Genomic DNA, 17,469 nt, shown 5'->3' with positions numbered 1-17,469 from the left:
GTGAATGACGCAATCAATAAGGCGGGACCCTATTTCTTCTTCTTCTACGAATTATCCTCTGGTTGGTCCCTTTTTCAACCTTCACACGGTGATTCGGTGTTATAGTTTTAATTTAAAAACTATGTCTTCTCGCATATTTTTCAGATTGTCAATCTTTTCAATTTTGCACACCATATCGGATTTCGTGTCCACTTCAAAAACAATGAAAATGCCTTGCCCAACACGTGTCACTCGAGTACATTTGACACTTATATATACTACTTTTCAGCACATCTAATTGTAATACAACGTTTTGCCAAATATTTTAAAATAACATGATATAGGATAGTGCAAGTCTTTTTTTCGTGTACAGTATACCGTTTATGATTACAAGCATTACTTCCTTGTTTACATCATTCTTTTTTGTGATTGGCCAACTCAAGCCATTGGAAAAGGTGCGCTTGTTTTAGTCACAACCACCAAAAGACGAAATTTATCGCTCATCAAGCAATACATTGCTGCTATATTAACAATCCGATCAGTCGTAAAACAAACGCAGTTTCGATGAAATACTTAACCTCCCACCAGTACTTTGGATTTGTCTCGTCTTCCTTAGTTGTAACAATGCCCCGAGGGAGCACGAGTGCAGCCAAACACGCCTTGTGGTTGTCGTCGTCCAGCATCTGCCAAGATCTCGACGAACGTCAACACCTGCCCTGAAAATGTAGTGTAGTACCGGTTGATTGCAGCTTCTTCAGGTGCTTGATTTTGCATTTCCAGCGAAGCGAACAGTTTTTTTGTTGCAACGTCTTTAAAACACTCCCAGTATCAAAGTATCTCATCGTACATTTTACATTCGACACTAACCTGGCGTCTGACGGCTATAGATTGTTTTAAACTGATTGTTGCTGTCTTGCATGCTGCCATTCTGATGACGGCCAATATATCTAACCGTGTGTTTTCATTGGTCTCCCCGTTTTGTTGCAATGTAATCTGAAAATTAATCCGACAATTTGTGTCAAACGACGGTGTCATCATTTTTCTCTGACTTCTGTTGAAAGCTTCTTAGATGTCAAAAAATGAAAATTTACAACTGTCTGAACCAGCCCCCCGAGAGAGAGTATCTTCCTACGATGTGATTTGCAATCAAAACAAATTCTGCACCCACGGCCAAGACTCTGTCCAGACGTTTAAATGTGAACACCATTTGGCTCGCATCTCATTTGATGCAATATGTGATTGTTTTATGTTGTTTAAAAACAGCGATGGCAGAATTAAGGATGTCTCTGCTATTGGCTGTCATGGTGGCGGTCTCTGTGCTGGAGATCGCAGTGACCCACGATGGACCGGATCTGGACCCATACAAAACCTTGGGTGTCACTCGAAGTGCAAGCCAAATTGAGATTAAGAAAGTTTACAAGCGTCTTGCTAGAGAATGGTGAGTGTCCTATACAACAAAATTCATAATCATGCTAACATCTATGTAATAAATATGTTCTTTTTAAGGCACCCTGACAAAAACAGAAATCCGGGAGCTGAGGATATGTTTATCAGGATAACCAAATCTTATGAGGTTAGTCATGTCAAATTGAAGATGCCACAGGAGAGCCACAGTTTGCACTTCCAAGCAGACTTATTAGCATCACATGCCATCCCACAGACCCCGCCGCCTAAAGGCACATGCATGTAAACAGCCACATTACAGTATTTTCTATATGTATTGTTTGGAAAGTTTAAATTAGTTTAAATGTGTTGAAAGCCAGGGCGGCTTTAAAATTAGAAAACAAAAAGATTTTTATGTCATCTCTCCCTCACGTATATTTTTATTTATGAGTGCTTAGGTCTGAAACTGGTAATTGCAAGGAAATGTGATCACACGTTCATGGGGATTTTTTAAAAACACATTACACTTGAGGCATCATCCCATACCTGAGACGTTTTTCAGTTGTGAAAGAAACAAATGAAAATACGTTTTGCTCATAATCTAGATTCTATCCAGTGAGGACAAACGCGCCAACTACGACCGCTACGGCCAGACGGATGACACCCAACCGTATGGCAGCGGTCGCTATGGCGGCTACCACCATGACAGCTTCAACTTCGAAGACTCCTTCTTCAACTTCCCATTCAACAACAAAAACCAGGGGGAGTTTTCCGACAGCAAGTACTCGCTGCGCTTTAACCAGTATGTCAACGACGTGGTGCCCGACAGCTTCAAGAAACCATACCTGATCAAGATCACCTCCGACTGGTGCTTCAATTGCATTCACATCGAGCCTGTGTGGAAGGAGGTGGTGCAAGAAATGGAGACGCTAGGTTTGGAATGGATGTCTGATTAGTTAGCAGACATTTCGAAATAAACAGTGAAAGCCTAACATTTGTGCAGGTGTCGGAATCGGCGTGGTGGATGTTGGATATGAGAGACGGTTAGCAAATCACCTCGGTGCTCATCGCACGCCGTCTATACTCGGAGTCATTAATGGTAAAGTGACGTTCTTCCATTACGCTGTCGCAAAGGAGCACTTGACGCAGTTTGTGGAAGATCTTCTTCCCCCAAAACTGGTGGATTGGGTAAGAATCTCTCTTTTTTTGAATGTGGATATGGATGACCGCGCACATTTCAAAGCCTTATTTGATTTTGTCAGGTCAGCGATAAGAACGATAAGCAGTTCTTGAGCAGTTGGCATGAAGTCAACAAACCACATGTGCTCCTGTTTGACCAAGTGCCCGTCGTTCCCTTACTCTACAAAGTGAGCTTGAGACCGACGTCGCAATCGCTTTCGCAGCTCAGCTGTCTTCATTTGTTTTCCCTCTGTGGCTTTTCATAGCTGACGGCGTTTGCGTACAAGGACTATATGCAGTTTGGCTATGTGGACCAAGGACTTTCAGAGACGGCCCATCTGCAGAGACAGTTCAATATCAACAGCTTCGCCCCGACCGTGCTGGTTTTCAAGGAGAACGCGGATAACCCCGCTGACATCTTACAAGTGCGTGCATCACAACGGCTGAAAGAACGAAGCACAGAGTGCTTTTTTTGTGCTAATGCATTGTTCTTGACAGACGAAAGGAATGAAAAAGCAACTCATGGACGAATTCATGTCAAACAACAAATTTCTCCTGGCACCGAGGCTGGTGAACCAGAAGCTCTTTGACGAGCTCTGCCCTGTCAAGCAATTCCACAGGCGAAGGAAGTCAGTAAGCCGGACGTTTCCGTTTTATCTGCGCCTTCAAAGTACACCGACAGTATGCTTCAGCGTTGCTGTTTCTGCTCATGTCAGATACTGCGTGCTGCTGATCACAGGTAGCGACGAAAGCTTTTCGTCGGGCAACCGGGCCTTCCTGGCTTTCGCCTCAAGCAACACCAAGGAAGTTGTTAGATTTGCTTACGTCTACCAACAGCGGCAGCAACCGCTCTGTGACATCCTGATGACCGGCAAGGATGACACAAAGACAGCGCTGCCACCGGAGGTGCGCCCATCCATCCATTCATCAATCCATCCACCTACCCACCCAATCCATCCATCCACCCACCCACCTATCACATCCACTCTTCCATCCACCCAACATCCATCCATCCAACCACACATCCACCTACCCACTCAATCCATCCATCCACCTAACTCATCCACCATCCATTCCTTCCTTCCATCCATCCATCCATCCATCCATCCATCCACCCACCTATCCCATCCACCCATCCATCCACCCACCCAACATCCATCTATCGTCCATCCATCCACCCACCCATCCATACATCCATCCATCCATACACCCACCTATCTCTCCTATCCATCCATCCACCCAACATCCATCTATCGTCCATCCATCCGGCCACCCACCCAATTCATACCATCCATCATTCCATCCGTCCATCCATCGAGTCATCAAAGACAAAAGATGAAAAAAAAATCTTGAAGAAAATGAAACCATCCATCCATCCCTCCCCGCCCACCTGTCCATAACCGCGACTAAATGATTTTTTTCCCCCACAAATCAACAGAGACAGCACACCTCATGAGCCGCCCCTTGAATTCCTAATCAATTCCGCTGACTGACACACCCACTCACTCACTCATTCAATCCTGTATCCCTCTTGTCCAGGTCGTGATCCTGGAAAGGCGCAACGCTGCCGGGAAGGTCTTTTTCAAGCCAGTGACTCCCTGGAATGGCAGTGAAGAAGACAAACAGCGCCTCGTGGAGGAGTTGGAACGTCTCCAGAAGGATCCGTCCATTCTGGTCCACGATGCCATGCTTCCCGAGCTTAACAACGAGTTTGCATCTGTACGCTGTTTGTTCACCAGATGTTTTTTTTTCAGCTCGCATCGGCCTGGAAGTTTGAAATTTATCTGAATCTTTTTTTTGGGGGGGATCACCCTCTCTCTGACTAATGTTATCTCTCTGTAGATGTTTGTCATCCAATGGTTTCATGCAATTTATGATTACCTCTCCGAAGTCATCGATGACATTCTGCACAACAACTGGTGAGTAGAAGACTTTACAAACATTTACAAGTGGTCTTTTAACAAATGTCAGAAGGGAAGAATAGGGAATGAAACCAAAAATTCTGAAGATACAAAAAGGAGAGGAGTAACAGTACCTTACATTGCAGGAATTTCTGAAAAACTACAGAGTCCTTTGGCAACACAAAATTCCTACTTATTTCAAACCGATAAACACAAAAATTAGTACATCCAAAAAATAGGCTGCCAAATGAAAAACAAAGTAATGTAGTTTATTCAATACATTGTAAGAATGAAAATTGTAAAGATCAATACATTGGGGAGACTAAACAAATTCTCAAAAAAAAAGACTATCAACATCGCAGGGATAATACTAGTGGGCCTCAATCAGCAGTACATATGCACCTAAAAGCTAGGAACCACTCATTTGACGACAATGAGTTTAAGATCTTAGCGAAAGAAAATAGATGGTTTGAAAGGGGAGTAAAAAAAGCAATTTTCATAAAACAGCTAAATCCTTCACTAAACCGAAATGGTGGTGGGAGGTTCAATTTGGATCGTTCGTACAACAGCCTGCTTAGGCAACAAAGGATTAGTAATGCTGATGAGGTGATACCAGGGCAATCAGGCCAGTCGTTAGTCAGGACAATAGGAACAATCAGTGGAGTCGCAGGGAGTCGTCCTCTGCTCCCCCCAACCTGAGAGCAGGGACCTATCATAGCAGAGTCCGGCACCGCCATGTCTGGACAGTAGGGGTATATATAGGGATATATATATAGGGCCGAAACTACCAGTAAGACTTAAGTTTGCTGACGAAGCTTCTTGGATATGATGCAAAACGTCCGACACCTTCAAAGAAGTACAGATGACGTTTGAAGAAACCTTTTCATCGACGGACCACTCCTGTACGACTGAGAGCTTACACAGACAAACATTTACAAGAGCTCATAGCACACCCTTTTGGCATACAGTGGCATCATGTTGCATGCATTAGCGGTCGCTGCATGTCCCGTATCGGCGGCTCTCGCAGCAGAATTCAGCCTCCTTTGTACGGGACAGCAAAAAGATTGTTTACAGCTTTTCTAATGAAAAATATTCAGTTGAGTGAAAATGACGCCCTTGTTGATTTGCAGGCGAGAGATGATAACTCATCCACCATCCATTCCTTCCTTCCATCCATCCATCCATCCATCCATCCATCCACCCACCTATCCCATCCACCCATCCATCCACCCACCCAACATCCATCTATCGTCCATCCATCCACCCACCCATCCATACATCCATCCATCCATACACCCACCTATCTCTCCTATCCATCCATCCACCCAACATCCATCTATCGTCCATCCATCCGGCCACCCACCCAATTCATACCATCCATCATTCCATCCGTCCATCCATCGAGTCATCAAAGACAAAAGATGAAAAAAAAATCTTGAAGAAAATGAAACCATCCATCCATCCCTCCCCGCCCACCTGTCCATAACCGCGACTAAATGATTTTTTTCCCCCACAAATCAACAGAGACAGCACACCTCATGAGCCGCCCCTTGAATTCCTAATCAATTCCGCTGACTGACACACCCACTCACTCACTCATTCAATCCTGTATCCCTCTTGTCCAGGTCGTGATCCTGGAAAGGCGCAACGCTGCCGGGAAGGTCTTTTTCAAGCCAGTGACTCCCTGGAATGGCAGTGAAGAAGACAAACAGCGCCTCGTGGAGGAGTTGGAACGTCTCCAGAAGGATCCGTCCATTCTGGTCCACGATGCCATGCTTCCCGAGCTTAACAACGAGTTTGCATCTGTACGCTGTTTGTTCACCAGATGTTTTTTTTTCAGCTCGCATCGGCCTGGAAGTTTGAAATTTATCTGAATCTTTTTTTTGGGGGGGATCACCCTCTCTCTGACTAATGTTATCTCTCTGTAGATGTTTGTCATCCAATGGTTTCATGCAATTTATGATTACCTCTCCGAAGTCATCGATGACATTCTGCACAACAACTGGTGAGTAGAAGACTTTACAAACATTTACAAGTGGTCTTTTAACAAATGTCAGAAGGGAAGAATAGGGAATGAAACCAAAAATTCTGAAGATACAAAAAGGAGAGGAGTAACAGTACCTTACATTGCAGGAATTTCTGAAAAACTACAGAGTCCTTTGGCAACACAAAATTCCTACTTATTTCAAACCGATAAACACAAAAATTAGTACATCCAAAAAATAGGCTGCCAAATGAAAAACAAAGTAATGTAGTTTATTCAATACATTGTAAGAATGAAAATTGTAAAGATCAATACATTGGGGAGACTAAACAAATTCTCAAAAAAAAAGACTATCAACATCGCAGGGATAATACTAGTGGGCCTCAATCAGCAGTACATATGCACCTAAAAGCTAGGAACCACTCATTTGACGACAATGAGTTTAAGATCTTAGCGAAAGAAAATAGATGGTTTGAAAGGGGAGTAAAAAAAGCAATTTTCATAAAACAGCTAAATCCTTCACTAAACCGAAATGGTGGTGGGAGGTTCAATTTGGATCGTTCGTACAACAGCCTGCTTAGGCAACAAAGGATTAGTAATGCTGATGAGGTGATACCAGGGCAATCAGGCCAGTCGTTAGTCAGGACAATAGGAACAATCAGTGGAGTCGCAGGGAGTCGTCCTCTGCTCCCCCCAACCTGAGAGCAGGGACCTATCATAGCAGAGTCCGGCACCGCCATGTCTGGACAGTAGGGGTATATATAGGGATATATATATAGGGCCGAAACTACCAGTAAGACTTAAGTTTGCTGACGAAGCTTCTTGGATATGATGCAAAACGTCCGACACCTTCAAAGAAGTACAGATGACGTTTGAAGAAACCTTTTCATCGACGGACCACTCCTGTACGACTGAGAGCTTACACAGACAAACATTTACAAGAGCTCATAGCACACCCTTTTGGCATACAGTGGCATCATGTTGCATGCATTAGCGGTCGCTGCATGTCCCGTATCGGCGGCTCTCGCAGCAGAATTCAGCCTCCTTTGTACGGGACAGCAAAAAGATTGTTTACAGCTTTTCTAATGAAAAATATTCAGTTGAGTGAAAATGACGCCCTTGTTGATTTGCAGGCGAGAGATGATGCCTTTGCTGTCCCTTATCTTTTCTGCCTTATTCATCCTTTTTGGAACGGTGGTCGTCCAAGCTTTCAGGTGAGCTTGTTTACACTCTAATATCGACTTGACGTTTGTGCCTCAGACTCCCATCTTGGATCACATTTTTTTTTCCAGTGACTCAAGTGACGAAAACTCCCACAAAACAAAAATAAAAGGTGAAATCAAAACAGAAAATGGATCACCGAGAAGCGGAGGTCCATCAAGGTAATATTTATTCCATCTAATTGACGAATATTCGAGATGACCATTAACTGTGATGACCGTCTTAGTCGTCCTCCCAAGAAGAACTTTGTGGAGGTGACCGAGTTGACTGACATCACCTACATCAGCAACCTGGTCAGACTGAGACCAGGACACATGAACGTTGTTCTTGTGCTCGCGGATGCCTCGAAGAACGTTCTGCTCAGCAAATTTGCCAAAGAAGTCTACTCCTTCACAGGGTATGTTCAAACGATGGTTTTTTTTGTTCAGATGTGGTACGATGAAAAGGTTTCTTCAGCCGTCATCTGTACTTCTTTGAAGGTGTCGGACGTTTCGCTTCTTATCCAAGAAGCTTCGTCAGCAAACTAACGTCTTACTGGTAGTTTCGGCCCTATATATATATATCCCTACTGTCCAGACGTAAGACGTTTTGGTTTACATACGAGAATTTGAAATTTTGGTTCAGACTTGAGCAAGCATCATGGACCTTGACATGCTTGATTTGCTTTCGCGGGCCGAATAAAATGATGTGGCGGGCCAGTTTCGGCCCCCGGGCCTTGACTTTGACACCTGTGCTTTAGATGATGCAATAGAACTCTACTATGGATGCAATATTTTTCTTTTCCTTTGTTTGTCGAGTCAACCTCATTTTCAATGGGGAATATGTTTTGTTATTCCATGTGGCGTCTTGCCATTTAACTGATCGTGAAATAGGATTTGTTGAAATATTCCAGGAGCCAGACCCTGCATTTCTCTTTCCTAAACACGGACAAGCACAGCGAGTGGATGCGCACGCTGCTCGAAAGCGCACAGGACGCCGCGCAGTTCTACTTGTGCGAGGACGACGAGGCCAACGCCAATATGGACTACAGCGGCTACGTGCTAGCACTCAACGGCCACAAAAAGTACTTCTGTCTTTTTAAGCCCGTCTACACCGGGGAAGATCCGGATAGCAAAACGTCGGAGGACGAAACGGCGGCATCGGTGAGGCGGTCGAGGTCGGCGTCGCGTGACGATCACCCTCCGCGCAAATCGGCGCGCTCACGTAGCACGTCCACGCTCCAGATTCACCACAAGCTGGACCGCTTGGGTTTGTGGATGGAAAGGCTCATGGAAGGCACCTTGCCTCGTTATTACATCCTCGCCTGGCCGGGACTCGACAAAATCACCGCCAGTCAATAGACTGGTGGGAAAATATTTTTCTTCTCTGGACCACATGCAGAAAAATGAACAGATGTGAGAACCATTTGACATTACTCCTTTAAAGGACAACCGACATCACTTGTTTTTTAACTGACATCAGAAAAACGTTTTATAGCATCTAAAATACCCAAAACACACAGTATGATATTTTTAGTCAAATGCAAAAGACCAATAAAAGTGACTTAAAGTGTCCAAAATCTGCAAAAAAAATGAACCCGGAAGTGGCCAGTTTCAGAAGGTCCCGCCCCCTTGTTCGTGATGTCACCCCAAGATGTCTTGCCTTGCTGGAGAATCAAAACTGGCTTCAGATTCGGAGTATATGCTTTCTTGTTACTTATCCAGTTATGATTCAAATAGTTCTGAAGAGGAAAGCATACATGTTTGCAATCGATTAAAGAATTTATTCCATGCCATTTTGAGGCAATGGGGGGGGGGGATGTAGCACCAAAAAAGAGGCAGAAAATGGCGACAAAGCTCCGTGTAAGGAATTAATCAGCCCGTTCCCACAGGATGATTGATTCCTTACACGGAGCTTTGTCGCCCTCTTCTGCCTCTTTTTGGTTCAACACAAAGTTTTCAGACCAAACAAGTACAGCAAAATGCATTGACGTGATGGAAGGACTGCTACAATGTGTCCTTTTTTCGGTCAGGGGCGGTCCTTTAGTGACGTCACGTACGGACTCGTCACCAACTCAAAAACAAGACTTCCTGAATATTCAGCACGAGTATTAAAACGTAAAATATAGCTATATGTGGTGGAATCTTTGTAAAATAGGCTCAGTAGAAGTCATTTGAAGTGATTTTACAAATTATGGACACAACTTGTCCGGTGGTGTCGGTTGTCCTTTAACGGTTCTGTTCACTAATTCATACTGGCACACTATGAATATTAAAGCATGTTTTGTCTTTGTGTGAAAAAAAGATGATTACTCTGTATGCTGACTGACTCATTTAATACTGTGTACTACTGTTGTGTTGTGACCTTTATATCGGACCTCAGCAGTTTTTCCTTTGGGATGTTTATTTCATGGAGTGTCACATTGTTTAGAATTTGGCTGTGTTAGTTATTATAGCAAGTTACTGTAGCAACCAAAACCATCAAGTAGCTTGATGTAGCCCAATGAACTTTTGTAGTTACATAACGCTTTATTTTATGTTACTTTTTTTCCCTGACACTGTGATTAAGGTCAATATTTAACCGTGAAAAATATCTATGTTGTATGTTTGCAAATTATACTGTCTCGATTTCACGAACTGATGCACGTTAGCGTCAACAACGGTTGATTCTGTTTGTTCACCAGTGAAGTTGTTTTGTGAGGGGGTGGGGCATAACATAAATTATTGTTTTTAAATAGCGTGTTTTCAGTGGTCTGTTTGTCATGATTTCCATATTGGCGGGAACATGTTTGCTTTGAATCAATGGACCGGTATTCATTCGTCCATCCAGGCACCCAATTCTATCCATGCATTCATGCACCCATCCTTCCATCCATCCATCAAATCATCAAAGACAAAAGATCTTGAAGAAAATGAAACCATGTGAAAATTCTAACATTTATTTGTGAATTATGTGACAAAATACAATGGGGAGCTAGATGACAAGCTACATTGGTCTAAAAAACACTTTAAAAGCCCTTTTGGGATGATCTATGACTTCGTGCGAGTGTGTTTCTTATCCATTCCAAAAGGCGCATACACTTATGTACAGAGGAAATGCGCAAGTGTGATCAGTGAAGGGAGATAGCTACATATTTCCACAGCGACCTCCAATAACTAGAGATCAGCTGTTGACGTTCAGCTTTTCTCCAAAACATGATAATCTATTAAATCGACTACAGTACAGTACAATGTGGAATTGCTTTCCTGGGTTTCATTGCATTCTCCTATTTTTATGAGGCATTACTTTCATAAAATTGCCAAGCAAAGTTCATTTCCATGTAGCCAGTCTTTAGAGGAGTATCAAGTGACAGATGTATTCATTAGGAGGCAGAAAACACACGTGTGAGTCGTAATCGTCTCTAGCTGTGGGTTGTTAGAATAGAAAGAACACATCCACAGATCGAGAGTATTATAGAATTCCTGCTGGTAAATACCCCTTTCAGAAAAAATGCTGAAAGTTATGGTTCCGAGTTTTACAATGTGAAAATTGGACCAAAGAGGTACTGTTTGCAAACATTGAAACTCATATTTAGGTACAGTGAGACCTCAATTTACAGACTTAATTGGTTCCCAGACAGAGTGTGTCAGGCGAAAAGTGTGTATCTCAAAAAAAAAAAAAATTCCCATAGCAAACCATTAAAATGGGAATAATCTGTTCCCGGGTTTCCATAAAATATACTTTTCAACTAAATAAGCCTTAAAACTACACACAACATACCTTATTCTATGTATAATAAATGTATTGTATTGTATTGTAATGTAAGAAATACACTGCATTGTATCATAAAGTCACTTTATTTACATTTGTGATGGTCATTTATGGCTTGATGGAATGGCGTTGGAGGTCAAAGGGAATTGCTGTTTGGAAAGAGAGGCGCATTACATGAGGACTGTAATTAAATAAATAAACTGTGCTGAGCGCACAGGACGCCGCGCAGTTCTACTTGTGCGAGGACGACGAGGCCAACGCCAATATGGACTACAGCGGCTACGTGCTAGCACTCAACGGCCACAAAAAGTACTTCTGTCTTTTTAAGCCCGTCTACACCGGGGAAGATCCGGATAGCAAAACGTCGGAGGACGAAACGGCGGCATCGGTGAGGCGGTCGAGGTCGGCGTCGCGTGACGATCACCCGCCGCGCAAATCGGCGCGCTCACGTAGCACGTCCACGCTCCAGATTCACCACAAGCTGGACCGCTTGGGTTTGTGGATGGAAAGGCTCATGGAAGGCACCTTGCCTCGTTATTACATCCTCGCCTGGCCGGGACTCGACAAAATCACCGCCAGTCAATAGACTGGTGGGAAAATATTTTTCTTCTCTGGACCACATGCAGAAAAATGAACAGATGTGAGAACCATTTGACATTACTCCTTTAAAGGACAACCGACATCACTTGTTTTTTAACTGACATCAGAAAAACGTTTTATAGCATCTAAAATACCCAAAACACACAGTATGATATTTTTAGTCAAATGCAAAAGACCAATAAAAGTGACTTAAAGTGTCCAAAATCTGCAAAAAAAATGAACCCGGAAGTGGCCAGTTTCAGAAGGTCCCGCCCCCTTGTTCGTGATGTCACCCCAAGATGTCTTGCCTTGCTGGAGAATCAAAACTGGCTTCAGATTCGGAGTATATGCTTTCTTGTTACTTATCCAGTTATGATTCAAATAGTTCTGAAGAGGAAAGCATACATGTTTGCAATCGATTAAAGAATTTATTCCATGCCATTTTGAGGCAATGGGGGGGGGGATGTAGCACCAAAAAAGAGGCAGAAAATGGCGACAAAGCTCCGTGTAAGGAATTAATCAGCCCGTTCCCACAGGATGATTGATTCCTTACACGGAGCTTTGTCGCCCTCTTCTGCCTCTTTTTGGTTCAACACAAAGTTTTCAGACCAAACAAGTACAGCAAAATGCATTGACGTGATGGAAGGACTGCTACAATGTGTCCTTTTTTCGGTCAGGGGCGGTCCTTTAGTGACGTCACGTACGGACTCGTCACCAACTCAAAAACAAGACTTCCTGAATATTCAGCACGAGTATTAAAACGTAAAATATAGCTATATGTGGTGGAATCTTTGTAAAATAGGCTCAGTAGAAGTCATTTGAAGTGATTTTACAAATTATGGACACAACTTGTCCGGTGGTGTCGGTTGTCCTTTAACGGTTCTGTTCACTAATTCATACTGGCACGTATGAATATTAAAGCATGTTTTGTCTTTGTGTGAAAAAAAAGATGATTACTCTGTATGCTGACTGACTCATGTAATACTGTGTACTACTGTTGTGTTGTGACCTTTATATCGGACCTCAGCAGTTTTTCCTTTGGGATGTTTATTTCATGGAGTGTCACATTGTTTAGAATTTGGCGATGTTAGTTATTATAGCAAGTTACTGTAGCAACCAAAACCATCAAGTAGCTTGATGTAGCCCAATGAACTTTTGTAGTTACATAACGCTTTATTTTATTTTACTTTTTTTCCCTGACACTGTGATTAAGGTCAATATTTAACCGTGAAAAATATCTATGTTGTATGTTTGCAAATTATACTGTCTCGATTTCACGAACTGATGCACGTTAGCGTCAACAACGGTTGATTCTGTTTGTTCACCAGTGAAGTTGTTTTGTGAGGGGGTGGGGCATAACATAAATTATTGTTTTTAAATAGCGTGTTTTCAGTGGTCTGTTTGTCATGATTTCCATATTGGCGGGAACATGTTTGCTTTGAATCAATGGACCGGTATTCATTCGTCCATCCAGGCACCCAATTCTATCCATGCATTCATGCACCCATCCTTCCATCAAATCATCAAAGACAAAAGATCTTGAAGAAAATGAAACCATGTGAAAATTCTAACATTTATTTGTGAATTATGTGACAAAATACAATGGGGAGCTAGATGACAAGCTACATTGGTCTAAAAAACACTTTAAAAGCCCTTTTGGGATGATCTATTACTTCGTGCGAGTGTGTTTCTTATCCATTCCAAAAGGCGCATACACTTATGTACAGAGGAAATGCGCAAGTGTGATCAGTGAAGGGAGATAGCTACATATTTCCACAGCGACCTCCAATAACTAGAGATCAGCTGTTGACGTTCAGCTTTTCTCCAAAACATGATAATCTATTAAATCGACTACAGTACAGTACAATGTGGAATTGCTTTCCTGGCTTTCATTGCATTCTCCTATTTTTATGAGGCATTACTTTCATAAAATTGCCAAGCAAAGTTCATTTCCATGTAGCCAGTCTTTAGAGGAGTATCAAGTGACAGATGCATTCATTAAGGAGGATTCTTGGAGGCAGAAAACACACGTGTGAGTCGTAATCGTCTCTAGCTGTGGGTTGTTAGAATAGAAAGAACACATCCACAGATCGAGAGTATTATAGAATTCCTGCTGGTAAATACCCCTTTCAGAAAAAATGCTGAAAGTTATGGTTCCGAGTTTTACAATGTGAAAATTGGACCAAAGAGGTACTGTTTGCAAACATTGAAACTCATATTTAGGTACAGTGAGACCTCAATTTACAGACTTAATTGGTTCCCAGACAGAGTGTGTAAGGCGAAAAGTGTGTATCTCAAAAAAAAAAAAATTCCCATAGCAAACCATTAAAATGGGAATAATCTGTTCCCGGGTTTCCATAAAATATACTTTTCAACTAAATAAGCCTTAAAACTACACACAACATACCTTATTCTATGTATAATAAATGTATTGTATTGTATTGTAATGTAAGAAATACACTGCATTGTATCATAAAGTCACTTTATTTACATTTGTGATGGTCATTTATGGCTTGATGGAATGGCGTTGGAGGTCAAAGGGAATTGCTGTTTGGAAAGAGAGGCGCATTACATGAGGACTGTAATTAAATAAATAAACTGTGCTGTGAAATAAAGTTTTATTTACCTTTTTGATGGTCGTTGATGGCTTATGGAAGGAGAGTCACCTTCCAGAAGGTAACTTAACCTCTGGTGCTGTTCGGTCGTGTGCTTCCGCCGAAGATCACTCCACCAGCCGTGGTGGGTGTGTATTATGAAAATAGTGCTTATTATAAGGTTTAATTTTCATAAATTTGACGTTTGTAAGACGAAGTTTGTAAGATAAGGTGTTTGTAAGTTGAGGTCTGACTGTACTTTTTACTCAAAAGGCGAAGACATTCGAAGGCGGGACTGTATTTTCACTCATGGAGGCAGCACTTCATCACCAAACTGAACAGCCAAAGAACAGTACACTTATGAATTTGTAAACTGGCGTCGTGAGAACAACTTATTTACAGACACATGTTGGGAAATTGGCAGTGGTTGTTCAATTTCACAGGCAAAAACTCAATTAAAAAAATCATTTTCCGTCATGTGTCCCTTTTAGTTTAGTTACCAGCAAATAGCTTTGCTCGAAGGAAGAAAAAAATGCAGAAAAGACTATCTGACATCATGTGAAAAAGGTTTGTATTTCAATTATCTTTCATCTACTGTGCGTCAAATCACGGCAGTGCTTATCCGAGTGCATTTTCTAACGAATGTCTCACAAAGACGCACAAATCTGGCGTAACCAACAGCGTAACTGTCATCTTCACGGTTCGCGTTTTGACATCAGTGAAGAAATCAAACTGGCACTTCACCTTTCGCTGGGTGACACAAAACAAAACATCCCTAGCCGGTAACTGCCAATGTTTTTTTTCCTCCCTCTTACAAACACTGAATTATTACATAACAAAATGGTCCCATGTTTGGAATGAAAATTCCCAAAATTCCGAGTATCATTGAGGTCTTCAAATGGAAGGATGATTAAAAATGAGTCGCTAGGGGGGTATAAAAAGTCCTTCTCTGTATTTTTTATGTACACAAAGCAGCCAATGCTGGTGAGGAGTGAGCGACGACTAAATTCTTTCGTTTTCAGTCTCTCGAGATTAATGTCATAGCTTAGTGGTGAAAAATATGATACGCAAAGCTACTGTGGATAGTGGTCTTTATCGTCATGTTTTGCTGATAGTATTGTGAGTTTTAAAAGGTATGATGGTCAAGCTTCATGACCTAAGAGCTACTGACACTGAGAAAGGGGAACTGAATGTGTGTGCATGTGAGTGTTATGTTTGGCAGTGCAACATATGTGGCGAGTTAGGTGATAGGAGTGAGCAGTGTTTGAGTGATATCATGCCGTGTTCAGTTGAAGGGAGTGATGTCACTCTGTCGACGCATCTCCTTTCTCCTCGATGGAGGCCGAGGACTCATGTGGGCGGTGTTTGCACTGTCCCAGCAAGGCGCGAGGGCCTCGAGAAGGTCGGGAGGGACAGTTGGATGCAACAATGCAGTCACACGGTGCGTCCTGATACATAAAAACAACATTTATCGCTTATCATCTAATTTTTGAGAAGACTGGAGCATTGCTTCAAAGCAAAAGGTCTCACCTCTGTGCTGCTCATCCCGTCCTTCCCTCCTGCTCCTCCTCCCATGATACTGACCATCTCATCACCGGTCGTTTGTCTCATGAACCGCTTGTTGACAATCTTGGTGACATTGTCAGTGCCTCCACACAGTCCAGCTAAGGCGCCCAGACCTACCATGGCAGCTGGCAGACATTCTGGCTTGAGCTCATCCACGCAATTGAAGCCTCCTCCGACGAGGGGGTCTCTCGGCATTCTTTCTGTCGGCAAGATGACGCCTCCTTGATTCCGGCCGCCGCACACATTCTGCAGGAACTCTTGGACGAGGCCCCCGAAGCGCTGCGTGTTTGGATCTGATGCACAGACTGAGGAGCAGGAGGGTTTCCCCGCCGCAGGAGGGTGCCGCGCTTGACTGGCACCTAAAGACACAATTAATCTTTAGGATGCATACAGTATATGTGACACTTAAAGGACAACCGACACCATTTTTTGTTTCCAAACTGACATCAAAATAACGTTTTATAGCACCTAAAATACCCAAAAAACGCATGCAGATATTTTTAGTCAAATGCAAAACACCAATAAAAATGACTTAAAGTGTCCCAAATCTACTTCAAAATGACCCCGGAAATGGTGAGTTTCAGAAGGTCCCGTCCCCTTGTTTGTGACGCCACGCCAGGGCGTCTTGCCTTGCTCTAGAATCAAGACGATGGCTTCAGATTCGGAGAAGATGCTTTCTTGTTACTCATCCAGGTAGCGTCCCAGAAAATGCACAAGATGGCGCCCAAGCTCCGTTGGAAATGGGCTGATTTGTCTGCTGGGAATTTGTGTGAACTAGTATCAAATACTAGTATTGGTGCAACACACAACGATTCACCATCGCGTTATTTATGTGTTGTCCTTCTAATTTCGCAATCAACACGAAGTTTTCAGACCAAACAAAGTACCCAAAATGCATTGCGTGTCGCTTTCTCGGTCAGGGGCGTTCCTTCCATGACGTCACATGGGGATCGTCATCAACTCGAAAACAAGACTTCCTGAATATTCAGCGCGAGTCTTAAAACGTAAAATATAGCTATATGCCGTGGAATCTTTGTAAAATACGCTCAGTAGAAGTCATTTGAAGTGATTTTACAAATTATGCACACAACTTGTCCGGAGGCGTCGGTTGTCCTTTAAAGGTGATTTGAAAATGAATAAAACATATTTTACTTTGGCATTTGGAACACAAACATCGCTCAGCCTAGGTGGCGATCTGCACGTTTTGTCGATATAATTATAGCCTTAATTGTTGTGTATCATCTGCAAAACAATATTTGTTGTTTCTAAGTAATGTACGAAGAGCACATGATCCCTCACAACAGATCCCTGTGGAACACCAATTTCTTTTAGAGCAATGGAAAATGCATGTCAG

General features: G+C 42.7%; 2 protein-coding genes across 2 annotated transcripts in view; one reads left to right on the top strand and one right to left on the bottom strand.

Annotated features, from left to right (window-relative positions):
* The first annotated feature begins 595 nt into the window (after positions 1–595).
* dnajc16 (DnaJ heat shock protein family (Hsp40) member C16) lies at positions 596–10,496 on the top strand. Its single transcript, XM_089011701.1, has 15 exons — positions 596–737; positions 1,243–1,417; positions 1,486–1,552; positions 1,968–2,295; positions 2,366–2,550; positions 2,625–2,729; positions 2,808–2,966; positions 3,040–3,170; positions 3,258–3,447; positions 4,081–4,260; positions 4,384–4,460; positions 7,560–7,640; positions 7,719–7,808; positions 7,874–8,044; positions 8,540–10,496. The coding sequence occupies exons 2-15, from the start codon at positions 1,245–1,247 to the stop codon at positions 8,985–8,987; spliced, it is 2,385 nt and encodes a 794-aa protein (XP_088867827.1). The 5' UTR covers positions 596–737; positions 1,243–1,244; the 3' UTR covers positions 8,988–10,496.
* Positions 10,497–11,598: 1,102 nt separating this feature from the next.
* The window catches only part of mtcl2 (microtubule crosslinking factor 2), a 48,504-nt gene continuing 42,633 nt past the window's right edge, over positions 11,599–17,469 (bottom strand). Inside the window, exons 23-24 of the mRNA XM_089011661.1 lie at positions 16,080–16,474; positions 11,599–15,997 (exon numbers count right to left, since the gene is read on the bottom strand). Of these exons, the coding sequence (XP_088867787.1) occupies positions 15,854–15,997; positions 16,080–16,474 (539 nt within the window). The 3' untranslated portion in view covers positions 11,599–15,853. The remainder of the gene's footprint in view (positions 15,998–16,079; positions 16,475–17,469) is intronic.

The sequence above is a fragment of the Hippocampus bargibanti genome, linkage group LG01 (genome assembly GCF_051943395.1).
Source record: "Hippocampus bargibanti isolate YZ-2025 linkage group LG01, ASM5194339v1, whole genome shotgun sequence".
NCBI classification, from domain to species: domain Eukaryota; kingdom Metazoa; phylum Chordata; class Actinopteri; order Syngnathiformes; family Syngnathidae; genus Hippocampus; species Hippocampus bargibanti.
This window is presented reverse-complemented; position numbering and strand designations above follow the sequence as displayed.

Bases quoted from the DNA above. Each gene is read 5' to 3' on its own strand.
- dnajc16 (XM_089011701.1), top strand. From the start codon at position 1,245: ATGGCAGAATTAAGGATGTCTCTGCTATTGGCTGTCATGGTGGCGGTC. The intron at 2,551-2,624 runs GTAAGAATCTCT...TGATTTTGTCAG, and splicing joins CCCCAAAACTGGTGGATTGG to GTCAGCGATAAGAACGATAA. The intron at 2,967-3,039 runs GTGCGTGCATCA...TGTTCTTGACAG, and splicing joins ACCCCGCTGACATCTTACAA to ACGAAAGGAATGAAAAAGCA.